Consider the following 16,579-nt stretch of genomic DNA (forward strand, 5'->3'; position numbering starts at 1 on the left):
TTTTGTTTGTGTTTTTTTTTGTGTTTTTATTATATTTTTATTTGTCTTTGTATGTTTTTTTCTTTTTTTTTTTTTTTTTTTGGCATATGTATGTGTGTATGGGTGTATAGGTACATGTGTGTGTATGTATAATATGTATATGTGTATATGTATGTATATGTATATACATACATATACATACATATACACATATTGTAGTCTGTAGAACCAATAAATCAAAACCACTTGATGTTATCACCAAGACTTGTTTAAACGAACACAAATACCATTATATTTTCTAATCAACAAATTTGACGTTAAAAGTTGTTTCGCTTACTTTAGTTAATGAATGTTTAAATAAAAATGGCGGATGTGAACAAGTATGTGAGAATTATCCTGGAGGGTTTAGATGCTCCTGCTACGATGGTTATTCACTATCACAACTTACAGATTGTGTTCGTAAGTATCTCCTACAGTTTTGTCGCATTTATACTTCTTTAATGATCATATGTCATTCGAAATTTAGTTGGATATATATTTAATAAGATATCAAACTATTTATAGGCCTAATGAGTCCCTCATATTCATTCTCTAGCCGTCTGTCAACCATATTGTCAAAATAATGGGCACTGCATTGGACCAAATACATGTGATTGCCCGGACACTTACTCTGGGGAAAGATGCGAAGAAGGTAAACTGATGCAGGTTGTTGAAATTTAATAAACACGCCTTAACTATTACTAGTTATGTAATTTACACGTAGTACAATTACATTATACTGTAATCAGAAATATTGACAATCAAAAAATTGTTTTACAATTTAGTATGTCTTAAGAAAACGTTTTTTGAAAGAAGTATACTTATTTCGCCTTCCTTGAATTTATACTATATAACTCATAACATCATTATAAGAGGGCCCCCGCATGTTAGCTGTTCCTGGCTTAGCTGCAAGGGTCATCCGCTTGAAATATAGTTCAAATGAAAAATAATAATAATAATAATAAAAAGATAACTTTTTTTTTAAAGATATTGATGAATGCACTGTGAACAACGGTAATTGTAGTCAGATATGTGAGAATTTACAGGGCAGTTTCAAATGCTCTTGTCAAGACGGATTCCTCGGAACAAGCAACTGCACCGGTACGTTAAGTTTCAATCTTTTTCTTTTATAACAAACCTACATTTTAAACCCAATTAAGCATTGTGATGAATTTTTTATTCAATGGTAGATATCAATGAATGTGATTTTGCCAACTGTGACACATGCGTTAACACAATCGGAAGTTTCGTATGCACCTGCGATTCGGGATACGAGGTTGTCGATTCTTACCACTGTGAAGGTATTTTACCCTCTGGAGTTCATAATATTTTCCCTAGGATTAAAATCGAAACGGTACTGGATTTGGTCTACAGAATCTTGTGTTTCATATAGTTTATTCCATTCATAGAAGAAGCCTCCTTAATGTAGACAGCGTATTTGCTACCTAGGATACTACTGTGTATTAGAAACAAATTTAGTCGTGTTTTTGCAATTTCATTCTAATTTTGACTATTCCACAAAAAGCAATAATTTAGATCATATCCGTACTTTTAGCAAATTAACTTCCTAGGATCTATGTAATATATAAAATAAGTCCGTTGCATGCCTAGGTACAAATATTTGTACTCTCTTCTATAATGTGTTTTTATATACTGTAGATATAAATGAATGTGTTGCTGGATCGTCCGAATGCGACCAGGAGTGCACCAATACTGCTGGTAGCTACTTGTGCAGCTGTTCGCGTGGCTGGACTCTGAATTATGATCAAAGAACATGCTCAGGTAGTATTTTTATTACATAGGCCTATACACATACCGTACTCGCGCGAATAAGCGCGCCGTTTGAATGAGCGCTCAAATAAGCGTGAACATTTTCTTAAGCGCCCCTCGAATTCAATAATTTAAAAAAAAAATGTTCATGTGATTTTTTTATTTAGCAAGCCAATAGTCCAATCAATCCTGGTACTGTGGTTAGCGTGATTGAACTGCGGAGTGGATTCACATTTTCTTCTTATGTCAATTTCAAAATGAGGATATTTCTCCTGGACAGATGAGAGCATAGTATCGACAAAAATTTCCTCTTACATTTGTCTAGTCTTACTTCTATTTTTGTTTTCCCAACAATTTGCACCTTCTCATCTTGAGTTTCAAGAAACCTTGCAATGATCCTTCTAACTTCAATCGGCAGGTGGCCAACAAGTTTACCACCACCACCACTACTAATTTCATTTGCTGTTGTCTCACAGATTGTTCCTATGTCGATCCATGCTCTCTGGACGATTATTTTTTCTGCACCAGAACCATTCGTTTATCTTCGGTTTCCAGATGTCCTTATTTCATCCAAAAAGCGCCCCCTAAATTCTCATAAGAACCCACTCGTCGATTTTCATATAGGCTAAGCGCCAGGGACGTATACAGAGGGGAAGCCCTGGGAGCCGTGGTACACCCCCCCCCCCCCCTTTGTAAACAGTGTTAGAATTTTATAGCTTGTTCTTGCTAGCCAATACAGTACTAATTATTTCCTGGAACCACTCAAAATGAATACTGCTAAAATATGTAAAAATATGCTTCAGCACACGTTCAACATATAGTTTGGTGTTGATTTAAATCCTGTACAATTTCTAATTGACTCTTTATACTATAGCTTTGTGCCCCGTGCTCTGATAGAAACCTACTATAAATTTGTAGATCAATCAAAGTCACCCGCTAACCTGATAGTATATATTAGTATAGTGGAATATTCGTTAAATTAATCAATTTTTCACTATACACGATAATGCAAAAAAAAATAATTTTCGGATTTATAACGGATACCGCTCAAGGGGCGGATTCATCAGACTTTAATTCGTCTTAAATTCATAAATCCCTGGCTATGTCTTTTAAGATACAGAAATGTGATATTAAGCGGAGGTCCAAGAGCCTAAATTGTGCACTTATCGATGGTTTAGTTTGGTTTTTATCCTCTTGCAAGCGTTTATAAAGTTTTGTGTAATATTACTACTACTACTACTACTACTACTAGTAGTAGTAGTAGTAGTAGTAGTAGTAGTAGTAGTAGTAGTAGTAGTAGTAGTAGTAGTAGTAGTAGTAGTAGTAGTAATGACGATGATGATGACGACGACGATGATGATGATGACGATGATGAGGAGGAGGAGGAGGAGGAGGATGACGACGACGACGACGGTGATTGTTATAATAGATAATAATATTAATAATATTAAAAATTGTTCTAAAGGCGAAAAGGAAATATGTGATTTGTTGCTCATAATTATTATAGTAGTTAAAGCTTAGTATAGGATGTCCTTAGTATAGGCCTAGTCAGACCCAAGTTGTCCTGGATATTAATTACCGGTAGATCTCTATAGTTGCCGAAAATCTCTGATAAAACATTATGAGAAAATTGTAGGCATATAATGGTAATGTGATGATGATGATGAATTTTACTATATAAAAGTGTCATTTCCGGCCATATAGAGGTATTTCCTCAAATTTTCTAAACCATGGTGGGGCTGAGGTCGTTGTGAAATCATAGTTTTGAAGTATGTAAAGTACATACAATTAAGACAATGTTTTTAAGCTTTATATTATATGGTACATCACACATATTAAAAAGATCTCTATGGTTGCCGAAAAAGATAAAAGATCATGAGAAATTTGTTGGCGCTTTTTATTGTGCTGGGTCTGAGGTGGATGTGGACTCACAAAATGTCTCCCCACCCCCACCTTTCAAAAAAGATATGCGCCCTTCCCTGGGTATGACAATAAACTCCATTGAGTCGGCACCTAACTCAGAGTACAGTATGTCTTGTGACTGCTGAGGGGAGGATGCGTAAATTTGCGTTCAGGATATGATCTGGTTTTTCATGCCCATTTTTCATGATTATAACTACTTTGGATAAAGAATGTTTTAAGCAGCGGCGAATTCAATGCCCTAATTATAAATTCAGTCTATGAAAGTCCCTCTCTGGGTCACCGCTCTTTCGAATTTCTGGATCCGCCACTATTGAGTTATTGCTATAATTATTGTTGTTAGGCTTACTAATATTATTTATGGTGTTTCTATTGCAATTTTCACTTTATCCTCTCAACACAGTCCTTAAACTTTCAGAGTGCGGTACCTCCCAGGGGAGCTCTCCCCCTCCCCCTGGGCGTTCCCAGGCCGTAGGAAGGGGAACACCCACATCCGCTCGGTACTACATACCTCGCACAACGGCTCCCCTTTTCGAAATCCTGACTACGTCCCTCCTAAGCTCTCCCTCAATTTCCATTCTGTTTTTTATAAGCACCTCGATAAGCGCCCTCAAAAAGTGCAAAAAAATATTTTAGGCGCCTGGGGGTTTATTCGCGCGAGTACGGTACGTACACACACGTAAGTATAACATAATACTGCAACGAATAAATATTGATTCGATCATGTTGGTACCCAAACCAACTCTTTAATTATAATAGTAACCAAAATACAAATTTAATTTCACACTCCTTTGCACATGTGCGGAACAACACTAGTTTTCAACAGAATTAAAAGATCAATGTGATACTCCCCGATCTATGCATTTTAAAACATACAGTAGTACTATTCTATTTTATTCTATTTGTTGTCATTATCCTCCTGCAGCAAACCCATGTGTCGACATTGGTATTCCTTTCAATAGCACGAGGAATTGCACCGGTTTCACAACTGGAGAGTCTTGCACATTTACTTGTGGACGGTATCATCATTTGACTGGATCTTCGAATCGCACGTGCCTCCCATCTGGTGAATGGAGTGGAACGTCTACACGGTGTGAAGGTAAGCATTACTATTCTTTGCTTAATCCCTTAAATTGGCGTGTAATCATATTCGTAGTCAAGGGGCGATAAACCAGCAAAAAATTAATTTCATATTGTCAAAAAAGGCTTACTTTACATTAATTTTTTGAATATTGTAAAGCAAAATAAATATATTTTTTTGAAAAACACTTTATCCAACGTTATATTTTAATCACTCTTATACTTATACTTTTACTCCAAGGCCTATACTTTTACTTATCCTTTATGTTTTCACGTTTACTCTTATAAAGAATAAATTTTTAACTCTTATACTTGTTTTAGAAATCCTTTGTCCCGAATTGGATTCACCAGTGAACGGATACATTCTTTTCCCCTGTGAAAATTCCATTTCGAACGTTTGTGGATTTGGCTGTGACAATGGTTACAGTTTGACACATGACCTCAAACTAGTTTGCATGGAATCAGGGAATTGGAATGCCAGTGCTCCTGAGTGTCTGGGTAATATGCTGCATTTTGTGCATTAAATCAAAATAATGATAATATTAATATAAACGACTACTAATAACGAACAATAATAATGATTATAATTATAACAATAGTAAATTAACAATATCAATGATAGAAATTAATATTTTTATGATAATAAAAATAACACTATTGTTAAAATTTACCGAAATATATGTTATTGACTTGCTATACTTGTTATTAACTTAGAACTCCAAGCTTGTGAACCCTCACCGTGCGAAAATGGTGTATGCCATGTTTCTCCGTCGGACGTCAATGGTTTTTACTGCGATTGTTCTGGAACTGGTTACACAGGTACCAGGTGCTCGAATGGTTTCATCAAGATACCTACATGGCCAAGGATTATTTTAAATAATACATACAGTGACCTTAAGTTTGTTGCACAACCAAAAACAAAACTTGAACTGAAGATTGTAACTGATGTGACTCGTCTGTCAATTGAGCCTTTACATCTTAGATTTACGCCTTCTTCGACGATAAATAAGGTTTCCGTACGAGGCATTACTCAAGGTTTCACAGCTATATATTTTGTCTTGGCGGGAGAAGACGCTGAATCTTTCGCAACGCCAGAATATGAAGAGCTATATATTTATGAACAATACCCCGAAAACAATGTACATTTTTTACCAGGTTATCAAATACCAGGCGGTTGTTTTGAGGTTGAAGATCAATCAATATGCAGAGAAAAGGGTCTACAAGCTAAACTGGTATCTACAGAGAAATGGAGGTACAAGGACACACGGTTGATAACAACTGGAGTAGTGTCGCTGAATACATCCACTCTTCAACTACCGATTAATTTCGAAGGGTATTCATATAATTATTATGTTATTCCAGAGCCACATGAAATCTGCAAGAGCATGGGTCTAACTGAGGACGATATACAATGGTATGTGGAAAAACATTCGATGTATCGCACTTACATAAATCAACTTGAACATATTTTACCAGACTGGATAACATTCATATCTATCGAAATTGATCCAGAGCAGTCGAAATCAGCATTTTCCGGTTCAGTCCTAAGCGGTGATAAGACAAAAGAAAACAAGTGGTGTGCGAAGGCTCCTGTTATGGCTGAAGGTCAGTACTTCGTATATTTGCTCCAAAAGGCAGAAGTAATCATCGGAGGAAGGATCCTTTATTTGCCTCTTACCCCAATTAAAGAGAAGTACTGTTTGGCTATAGGAGTTTGCGATGTTACACTTGGAAGTGTAATTTTAACATTTCCACACAGTTCCAGAAATATCTTGAACTACACCCAGGGTGTAGGCCATACACCCAACTTAAGCATCAACGTTACTGGATTAGCGTTCTCAACTACAAATAGCTTAACTTCGCAAGGAGCCACTGGGAACCAAATTAATTTGTGGTCTAATCTCCAATATTCGTACAACATAAACCAATCAGTTAACGCAGCAATTGAGAAAGAAGGTGATATCAACGTATGCTTGGAGGACACATCAGTGGTAAGTCTTGCTGGGTGCTGCTGGTGCTTAAGAGTTTAATGCACAAGGATGTAGCCTTTTAATAGGACTGACTCAATTATTTATTTTTCTTTATTTATACTGTAGTTATTCAGTGAATTATTCATACGACCGTGGTTACTTCAACAATTTGGCACAGTGAAATTGAAACTTTATTGGAAAGTATATGGGGAAGACGTCTTACTTGAATTTACATCGATGTCAACAGATGCTCCCATCGCTCTTGTCGGGTAGACTTTGGGGGGTTTACGATTGTAAAATAAATATCACTTCAGACTTGACCTCATGGGATTCAATGATACTAAACGCGGAAGGAGATGTTGATGTAGAGAATGAAAATTCATTAGGAGCTATTTTAAAAGATAAAACCATTACTACAGCACAAAGAAATCTGCACATGGCGGAGCAAAGAATAACACAGGGAATTTCGACTGTAGAAATGGCACAAAGCAAGTTAGATAATGTCTGTCTCTTATACACATCTAGATGTGTATAAGAGACAGGGCCATGTATAGACTGTTGACGGGCTGTGAAGTTCTTCACATTCACCTGAAGCTCTGGATGCACAAACTCGGAGTACCCATCTATCTTTAGTTTGGCATTTTGGCCACAATATGTAAGGCTGTGGTAATTTCCTACACCTCCCACTAGTAATACTGTTCACACTAAGTTTCAGCCATAGGTGCGAGTATTAAATAGCTTATAAACTCAACAAGATGTATAACTGTTGTACTTTTCATAATATTTGATGCCAAAATCGGATCTGGAAAATTGGGAAAAAAGATCAAACACACTGTTTCTACCGAAGTTACAGTATTAAAGTTTTCATGTAAATCTTCTTTCTAGACTTTTCTGGAGGCTGGTGCTGTTGTGATGTTACAAGGAATGGTATACTTATTGAATCAACAATGCAATTTGGTGTATTTGATTCCACTCCATTCTCGAGGCTACTGCAACCAGAGGCTGCAAATTCTCCAATCCAAGTACTGCTACAATACGATTTAACACCACAACTTACAATTCCCTACGATGTCTTGAGTGTGACGTCAGTTGTTGATAAGTTTGAAAACACATCTGCACAATTAGCCGAGCTTGCTGAAGAACTGCCATCAGTAATAAACAACATGGCTATCACGATCAGTTTTAGAGCAAAGCTGTTTCAAAATTTGGTATTTGCTTATCACAGAGCCACAATGGAAGATGATGTATTAGTAATCGCAGGTGTGTTGTCAAATATAACTGCTAATTGCAAATTTACTTTGAATGATTTATGGGCTGTGAAAGACGAACTCGTTTATAGAAAGCAGAACCATCAGTTTTTGTTTCCATCCTATTTGAAAGAGAATATCGATGATGCTATAGCGTCATTAGAGTTCAACAGAAATGCATTATACATTCAGATACAATCAACGTTCGTCAATGAAACTATCAGTGGTACTGGTTTCTTCATCACATGCAAAGTGTGTTTTTCGGAAAGTTTATGCATGCCTGCCTTGGGAATGAAAGTTTTTGATTCTGTATCGAAGAGAAATTGTGGCGACACTGTTTATTCTTTTCCTATTGATAATTATAGCGACCCAATCTGGCTTAAAGGAGAGTATAAAAATAGACTAACACTGAACAGTTTTATTACAATCCCTGATAATTCCCAAATTTTAGTTGCAATGAGTTCTACTGAAGAACGTTTTTTAGGGAAAGTAGGTGTTAGTGTGAATCTGCTCGGCATTAACGAAGTTACAGTGATGTGTATAGAAAAAGACGGTATTTACTTTGGCTTGTCGGGTAGACTTTGGGGGGTTTACGATTGTAAAATAAATATCACTTCAGACTTGACCTCATGGGATTCAATGATACTAAACGCGGAAGGAGATGTTGATGTAGAGAATGAAAATTCATTAGGAGCTATTTTAAAAGATAAAACCATTACTACAGCACAAAGAAATCTGCACATGGCGGAGCAAAGAATAACACAGGGAATTTCGACTGTAGAAATGGCACAAAGCAAGTTAGATAATGTTATGATTGAGCAACAGATGAAAGAATCCCAAATGATTCAGTCTCAATTAAAGTATGAAATGTCTGTGTGTAATTTAGAGGCGGCAGATGCCGAGGTAGAGCGGACACAGGCATCATTTGAAGAAACAACTGATGATATACTTGAACTACAAGACCAATTGGATTCGGTATGTGCGATTGTACCGTGTCCTGGTATATGTATCCCAACGACAGAAGTCATACAAACAAAAGAGGAAGTTTATTCTTATGTTCCCTACACATGTTGTACTAATAGAAAAAAACAAACTACTGTTTATGAAACAACCAGTTGTTGTTATAGTTGTAGGGCTTGTACTTCGAAGAAGAGAAGATTCAAAGCCTGTAGGTTGTTCGTTGGCGGCGTTGCTTCAATAGCTTCTGGGCAGGTGGTGAGAGGAACGGTCAAAGTTGTACGTTCAGGAAGGACAGGCAGACGCACAAAATGTACGAATTCCGAATGTTGTTATGTATGCTATAAACCAGTAGTTATTGAAGTTATGTTCACATCGTGTAGTACGTGCACGAAAAAGACGATGATTGGTCAAATAACAAAACCAAAGGTAGTGCAGAACACGTGTGGCTACCAGATACCTGATTCCAATTGTGTAAGAAGCAACGAAAATTGTCGGAAAGTAAGGAATAAATTATACAAACAGTCAGAAGCATCGGCACCTGGCTTGGTGTCTCCAATAACAGAGATTGAAAACGCTAAATTGAATGCAACAATAATGGAGTCGAGATTGAATGAAGCTCGGATCGAACTTGAAGATGCGAGTAGTCAATTGGAAGCAGTGAATGAAAGGGTGTATGTGTTGCAAGAAAATCTAAATAATTCAAAGACTGGCCTTGAAAAAGTCCAAAATGATGTTCAATCTGATCTGAATATTAAACAATTTGAAATTAATGGATCATTAAGCAACAGTTTTTTTATTAACAAAATCGGATTTAATATCGATTTGACGGTAACAGATATGAAGACAATTCCCATGGATATAAGTCACACACTATTGAACGTTTCCGGCATTATTCGAATTTTGATTGACTTTAATAATCTAAACTACACTATCGAAAATGCTGCAAAGTTTTTAGCTAATGAAATATTTCGTAACGTTAGTAATCCATTAAGAAAGAAACAAGAAGTTTACCTTGCTGATTCAGGTTATTTTCATCATCAAAAACGAGACACTTCGCCCATTATCAGTCAACCACCAATCGATATTGTTAACTATGATTTTATCAACAAAACGGACAATGTCAATGTAACAGATAATATACAGCGTGACCAGAAAGAGGTTTCTACTGAAGAACAATGCCACATTTTTACTGAATTTGTGAAGTACATCGAATATTCCTTCCATACGTTGTTGAATATTGCAAACTCGTCAATCCCCGAACACTTTGAACAGTCTGAAGCTGTCCTTGAAGAATATGCATACAACTTGTCGAAGTCGTCTCCAATTAGTGCAAACGAAAGTGCTGCAATCATTTTTTTCAACTTAACAAAAGAAGAGCTAGAGGAAACGGATGATATACCATCCGACGAGTCCGAATCCGATGCATTGTCGAGCGTTATTTATGCAGAAAAAATGAAGGTTAACAGTACGATGTCTGTGCTTGAAACTGACGATATTTTTTCTAAATGGGAGGCCACAATGAACAGATACATTACCAGTTATACTGTAATGTTTGAATGTAAAATATTTACTGATTGTTTAATCACAGATATAGAACATTTAAATAATATGCTGGAGGGTCGACAGGGTTACAATGAATTTTTGACTATGGCAAAATTCATTCAATCACTCTTAAACAAAGGGGAACTAAGTGTGGAGGATGCTGAAAATAGCGCATTGTTTGTTCTCAAATATACAAACTTGCTAACTGAGGATAATGACCAGTGTCTTGAAAGTCCTGTCATTACAAGGCACCCAGTGTCGGAGCTTGTTACTGTAGTAGGAAATAATATAGAGATAACGTGTCAAGCGACTGGAGATCCTGCACCAACGTTCAGTTGGACATTCAATGGCCGAATTTTAGACGATGAAATTGCAAACACTCTAAACATTCAGGAAGTTTCAAAATCTGATTCTGGAGTTTACGTGTGCCATGCCAGTAATGAAGTCACGTCTGTGCAGTCACTACAAAGTAAACTCATTGTAGAATATCCACCAGTTATAACTCGACATCCAGAAGATAGCGACATTGATTATGGAAATCCTGAGGGTGTGTTCTTCGTATGTAATGCTTCCTCTCTTCCTTTGGCCGACTTCAGATGGTTTTTTCAAGAAACATTAACATCAAATTTGGCCCTCGTCGAAGGTAAGAATGACACAGGCCTTGAGTTACTGAGTCCAGGTTTTCACCAGAGCGGCTGGTACACTTGTGAAGCATCAAACAAACATGGATTAATGATGTCTAAGCCAGCAAGACTTACGATATTGAACATAACAATGCCAGGCGTTTCAAGTCCTATGGAACTAACATTGTTAGAAATAGAAAATTCAACGTATCCTAATCAGTCTGTTGCAAGTGCAATTGAATATGTCATAGGAAGTGACGAAGAAGGATTCAACGTGCTTTATCACACGAAAGGACACCCAGGGAAAGAATCATTTCTTACTGAACTATCATTTACCCTTGAGCACACCAATGTAACGTCTTTCAATCTTTTCAATTCAAGTAGGGAGGAGGCTGCATACCAAATGGCCGAGAACATAGAAAGCCTTCAAGCCAAAGCTCTGGCACTTGAAAATCTTTTTAAAACCGGAGCAGTATTTGAGCAGGATGGTAAAACAATGGAGGTTATCAGCTTTACCTTTTATTTTGAAGGACCAATCTGCCCTACTTCACAGTATGCAGATGAGAATGGATACCTATGTGGTAAGTTGGCCTAAACGTTTTAAAGATGTATTGTCCCATGCTAAATACCCAAAAAAAATCATAAAAATATTTTTGAAATTAGCTTGCCCATTTTGAAGCAACATAAATGTTATCAAATTGAACAAAGAAATAAGTGTATTTAAAAAATGTCTACCCATCAGTTATTTACAGCAAAAAAATTATAGAAACACTTCCAGTCACTGAAAGTGTTTTATTATTTTTGTTATACTTTTCTGCTTTAAAAATCAGGGTACACATTTTTTAAAGTTAATAATTTGTATGTTATTGCAAAATGAGAAAGTTGGTTTCAAAATAGATTTTTTATGATTTTTTGACATTAGCAAGGGACAATACATCTTTAAAAAGGATAACTTATACCATCCTAATTGCATACAATTTAATTATTATAGTTAAACTAGTTTGTTGATTACGTTGATTTTATATTCAAATTATTGAATTTACCTTCAGAATACGTCTTAATAGTTACAAAAGTCGTCTAACGAATAAATTTAATTTTAATGTAATTATATTCAGGTTTATTTATTCACATCAAAAATGCATATACATAAGATCACTGTACAATTACAATTGATGTATTATTTTTTTATATAAATCTGAGGAGATGGTACTGGTACTGGTATGGGCATTTATATTGCGCCTTTTCCTTGTGGTTATTAGGCGCACAACATTTTCCAGACACGCAGCCCAATTAAAAGCCATGCTGGCTTACTTTTGATCATGTATCATATCATTTAGATATACACACTAACTATTGCAATTATCAAATTTCAAATGTAGTCGAGTGCCCGCCAGGATCGTTTAGAAGTAATGACCTTCTACCAGCAGTGTGTGAAATGTGCCCAGAAGGAACTTACCAACCGGACGCTGGTCAGCCAAGCTGCCTCGAATGTCAGAGTACAACGGATATCGGTTCAAGAGACTGCCACCAAAAATCCAGTGAGTTTTCTTTGATTTATAGGATCAATCATTATAATAGAAATCATTAAAATTGTATAATAAAGCATGGCCGTAGCCACCGGTACGGTTGGCCAGGTTTCAACCTGACCACTTTTTAACAGACCAAAGATTAACCGATTAGGTTTTGGATTGGGAAAAGGGATAAATTCCACCTGTATGTTTATTTTCTCTTGATATAACCCAGGAACCACATGTCTGTGAACTCTAGGGTGAATGGTTAAAGCTAGTTTACATTATTTTCTTATAAGATTTATAATGATTAATTAAGAAACTAGGACTTATTTTTCACCAAGCCGCGGCCCAGCCATGCCAGGGACTAACATACTAAAACTGTCAGTGGCAAAATTTCATTGTACAGTTTATAAATTAAACAGTATTGTTGTTTTCCCCGACAATTGTTTATTTTTTTCCTACCATAATTACCATAACAGAACACGGTTGTCATAGCTTTCTCCTTCTTCCAGAAACACTCGTGCACACTCATTCACTCCTTAGCTTTGAAACACGATCTAATAATCCACTATTTCAAATTTCACTTCATATATTACATTTTGGTTTTGGTTTCCGTTCCACCTTTACACTTGATTTTTAATAGCGTTTAGGGACTCTTTGTATTTTGCACTCTGTAAATTGAAAAACATAACCATACCGTCGGTTCTTTCATCACACCTTCCATACGTTGCAATTTTTCTTTGTAAAGCCATAATCCAAAAAAATTGACAATGTCAAAAGGCAAATCAACAATATTAGATTACTAATACAGAACATCATTAAAATGTGTCTATTATAATGTAAAAATAGAAAATTTCCCTAGGGCCTTCGGCCCCTGAACCCCCTGAACCTCTTGGCGACCACTTCCTCCCCCTTGCCTTAGCCTCATTCCTCGCTTCGCTCGCAATCTGACCACTATATTTATCGTGGCTACGGCCCTGTAAAACACCTACTTTTAAGATCCTGATATTCTCAGCCCTTACAACTGACCATGGAGAATAATTTTAAAAGTATAGTATTAATAAGATAGAAATTAAACTAAATCTTTACAAATACTCTCTTTATAGCTGAAGAGCCCGATGTAACTACAATACACCAACCTGCTGTGACTATGACAATACACCAACCTGCTGTGACTACGACAATACACCTCAACAAACCAACGGTACCGTACATTCCCTTTTCATTATGTAGTCTTATACGTACTTACGCCGGTTAAAGGCATGTAAATTGCTCAAAAAGCCAGACAGAAATGTTCAACATAGTAAAACGACAGTCCTTAACAATTAACAGTGATTAAACTGTTCATCAAATAACAAGGAAATAGCTTAAATAAAATTCATTTTTGTAAAATTTCTCTACGGTTTAAAGATATTTTTGAATGAAGCCAGGACTGTTATATAGTGTGACAGAGGAAAATGCCATTATTAAGGCGATAGAACAAGCGGAGTTTGAATATGTCTACATCATTTATTTGATAATTCTTTCCTAATTCAAATTACCTTTGGAATAATATGTTATCCCTTGTGAGGATTATGTTTGAAGATTGAAGGTGTGACATCATCATCTTTCATTTTCAGGTCAACAGCGTTGTTGGCCCACCTACAGTGCTTATTGCTTCTGTTGGATCTGTCGCATTCGTTTTCATTTCCGTGATTGTCATCGTATTCATTGGTATGAAATTTTTATTCCATTATGGGCAAAAAGATAAATTATAACTATACCACTAATATTTTGTATAATTTCGGTAGTAATTTTGTACCATTTATTGCATACCATTTCATGATATTTAAAGTTATACATTACAGTATATATCTTAAACATAATTGATGGATGCATAACAGAATACTAATGGTTTGTACGGAAAAGGTCATAAAATAAGCAAAGCTTTAAGGCGTATGACCTGTATTGATAAAATAATAATAACAATAAATAGCAAGCTTAATCATAATAATATTCATAATGATAATAACAATAGTAATACTAATTTCTATTAACATAAAATAAATAAGACAATAATAATACTGACAATGATAACAGTGACCCTAAATAAAATCAACATTATTCTTATTTTACATAATATTAATTATTGAACATAGTGATTAAATAGGTGTGTGTGGACTCGTGTCTTGAATTCACCAATTAAGTTGCAGTGTTTTATATGATCAGATAAACTATTCCAAATTTTGCAGCCCCTGTAAGCTATACCTTTTTGTCCAACTTTATTTTTTTCATGGTGTTTGGTAATTACATTTATTTCTTGTTTCGTTGTTATGTATATCCTTCATTTTTAGAATTTTAGAAAAAGTTTATCAAATGCAATTACTTCAGCTGCTGCTGCTGCTGCTGATGATGATGATGTTGAAGAAAACTACAATAATACAATAATATTAACTAGTATAACAAAATAAATAATATTTAGAATAATAATAAATAGGATATCTAATCCAGTAATTAGAATAATAATCTTTTATTTTGTAGTCATTCATTTTAAGAAGAAAGCCAAGTTCGAAGAAGAAGCTATGTTATCTGATGAAATTCTAGAGCCTATAAAACGCGAAGAAAATATATACTCGAACGGACTAGACGGTGTTTACGCGACGGATTCCCTGTAGTATTGTACCTTCGATGTCATTGCTGTTTAAAATATTAAGGACTACTGATTAGACATCAGAAATTTTCATTTGCTTTCAATAGAATCAAAGAAACATTGTACAGTATACTCGAGTTGAAACACAACTAAAAACGTCAGAATAAATCTTAAAGGAACAGATTATTATTCATATGTAGTTTGCAATTTAGCCTTTTTGTACCTACAATAATTATAGTTACAGGCTTTTATGCAAAATATATTGTTCATTTACGTATTTAAACGATATGTGTGTGTGTGTGTAGTTCGTACCCAAAATCTTAAAATATTGGATGGGCGTTTTTGCAAACAAATATTTTCAATATTTAGATAATATATTTGATAAACATAAACCTTCATTTTAGCTCTAATGGTTACCATTATATCAACCAACCAAATACATTGGGAGAGCGGATTTTTAACTGTATTATTATTGTTAGCATTTGTATAGGTACCCTTTTAAAATTTATTGGGAAAATGCTATTCTTTTAGGTCACATAACAGCGTTTCTATTTTAAGTTAATGCCTATACTTGTTTTCAAACAGTGGAATGTTTAGATTTATACCATAATGTTGTTGTAAGATATACGATATTCATTGTGGACATATTATAAAATATTGTTCTAATGAGAGTTCACCTAACATACTGTTTTCAAGTCGTCAGATCTGTTAAAGACCATGTAAATTACCACGTATGAATTGACAATCTGTTTGGCGGCCCATTTTTTGGTTGCGACCCACAGTTTGGGAAGCGTGGGTGTATGATTACATGTCTCTATAAGGAAGTGAATTTTTACGGTATGTACGTCACTAAAATCACTAATTTGAATAATTTTTTACAATATATCGGCATTATACATCCGAGCTGAACGAATTGCTTTTGACCAGAGGCGTCTTTTGAACAAAATAGTTCAACAAAACGTGCTTGCCGATATTTCAATTGCTTTAGAAATAGGCTTTCAAAAAGTATTTCTTGTAGCGCAAAATACCGTGGCATGAAGCTACGTAAATACCTGAAGGAAATTACATTGAATGAATTCAAATGATGCGAAAATATGGCTTCTGAAATGTATTCATGGTGTTGACTTAGTGTTAAAATATAATATTTAGTTTTCCGACAATACAAACAAAAACCTTAATATATATCGAACAAAGAAACAAAATATCTATTTTATGTTCAAAGGCATTTACAGTGTATTGTGCTCTAGACCATGAACTGTATACAGTAGTTCGTTGACCTAATGAGAGAAAGAAATCGTTGCATGACTTG

The 16,579-nt window shown here is 35.3% G+C and overlaps 2 protein-coding genes across 2 annotated transcripts in view; both read left to right on the forward strand.

Annotated features, from left to right (window-relative positions):
• LOC117125347 (fibrillin-1-like) overlaps positions 1-7,031 on the forward strand; it is a 14,978-nt gene extending 7,947 nt beyond the window's left edge. The window contains exons 5-13 of the mRNA XM_033271825.1: positions 322-438; positions 575-670; positions 1,006-1,119; positions 1,209-1,319; positions 1,678-1,800; positions 4,634-4,807; positions 5,110-5,286; positions 5,503-6,779; positions 6,885-7,031. Coding sequence (XP_033127716.1) covers positions 322-438; positions 575-670; positions 1,006-1,119; positions 1,209-1,319; positions 1,678-1,800; positions 4,634-4,807; positions 5,110-5,286; positions 5,503-6,779; positions 6,885-7,031 — 2,336 coding nt within the window. The remainder of the gene's footprint in view (positions 1-321; positions 439-574; positions 671-1,005; positions 1,120-1,208; positions 1,320-1,677; positions 1,801-4,633; positions 4,808-5,109; positions 5,287-5,502; positions 6,780-6,884) is intronic.
• A 616-nt stretch (positions 7,032-7,647) lies between these two features.
• Positions 7,648-16,363, forward strand: LOC117125322. The gene is made up of 5 exons (XM_033271788.1): positions 7,648-11,711; positions 12,510-12,668; positions 13,748-13,845; positions 14,261-14,354; positions 15,162-16,363. The coding sequence occupies exons 1-5, from the start codon at positions 7,706-7,708 to the stop codon at positions 15,293-15,295; spliced, it is 4,491 nt and encodes a 1,496-aa protein (XP_033127679.1). The 5' UTR covers positions 7,648-7,705; the 3' UTR covers positions 15,296-16,363.
• Positions 16,364-16,579: the final 216 nt, after the last annotated feature.

This window comes from Anneissia japonica, unplaced genomic scaffold (genome assembly GCF_011630105.1).
Source record: "Anneissia japonica isolate Jap-2015-1 unplaced genomic scaffold, ASM1163010v1 scaffold315_len769609_cov171, whole genome shotgun sequence".
NCBI lineage: Eukaryota > Metazoa > Echinodermata > Crinoidea > Comatulida > Comatulidae > Anneissia > Anneissia japonica.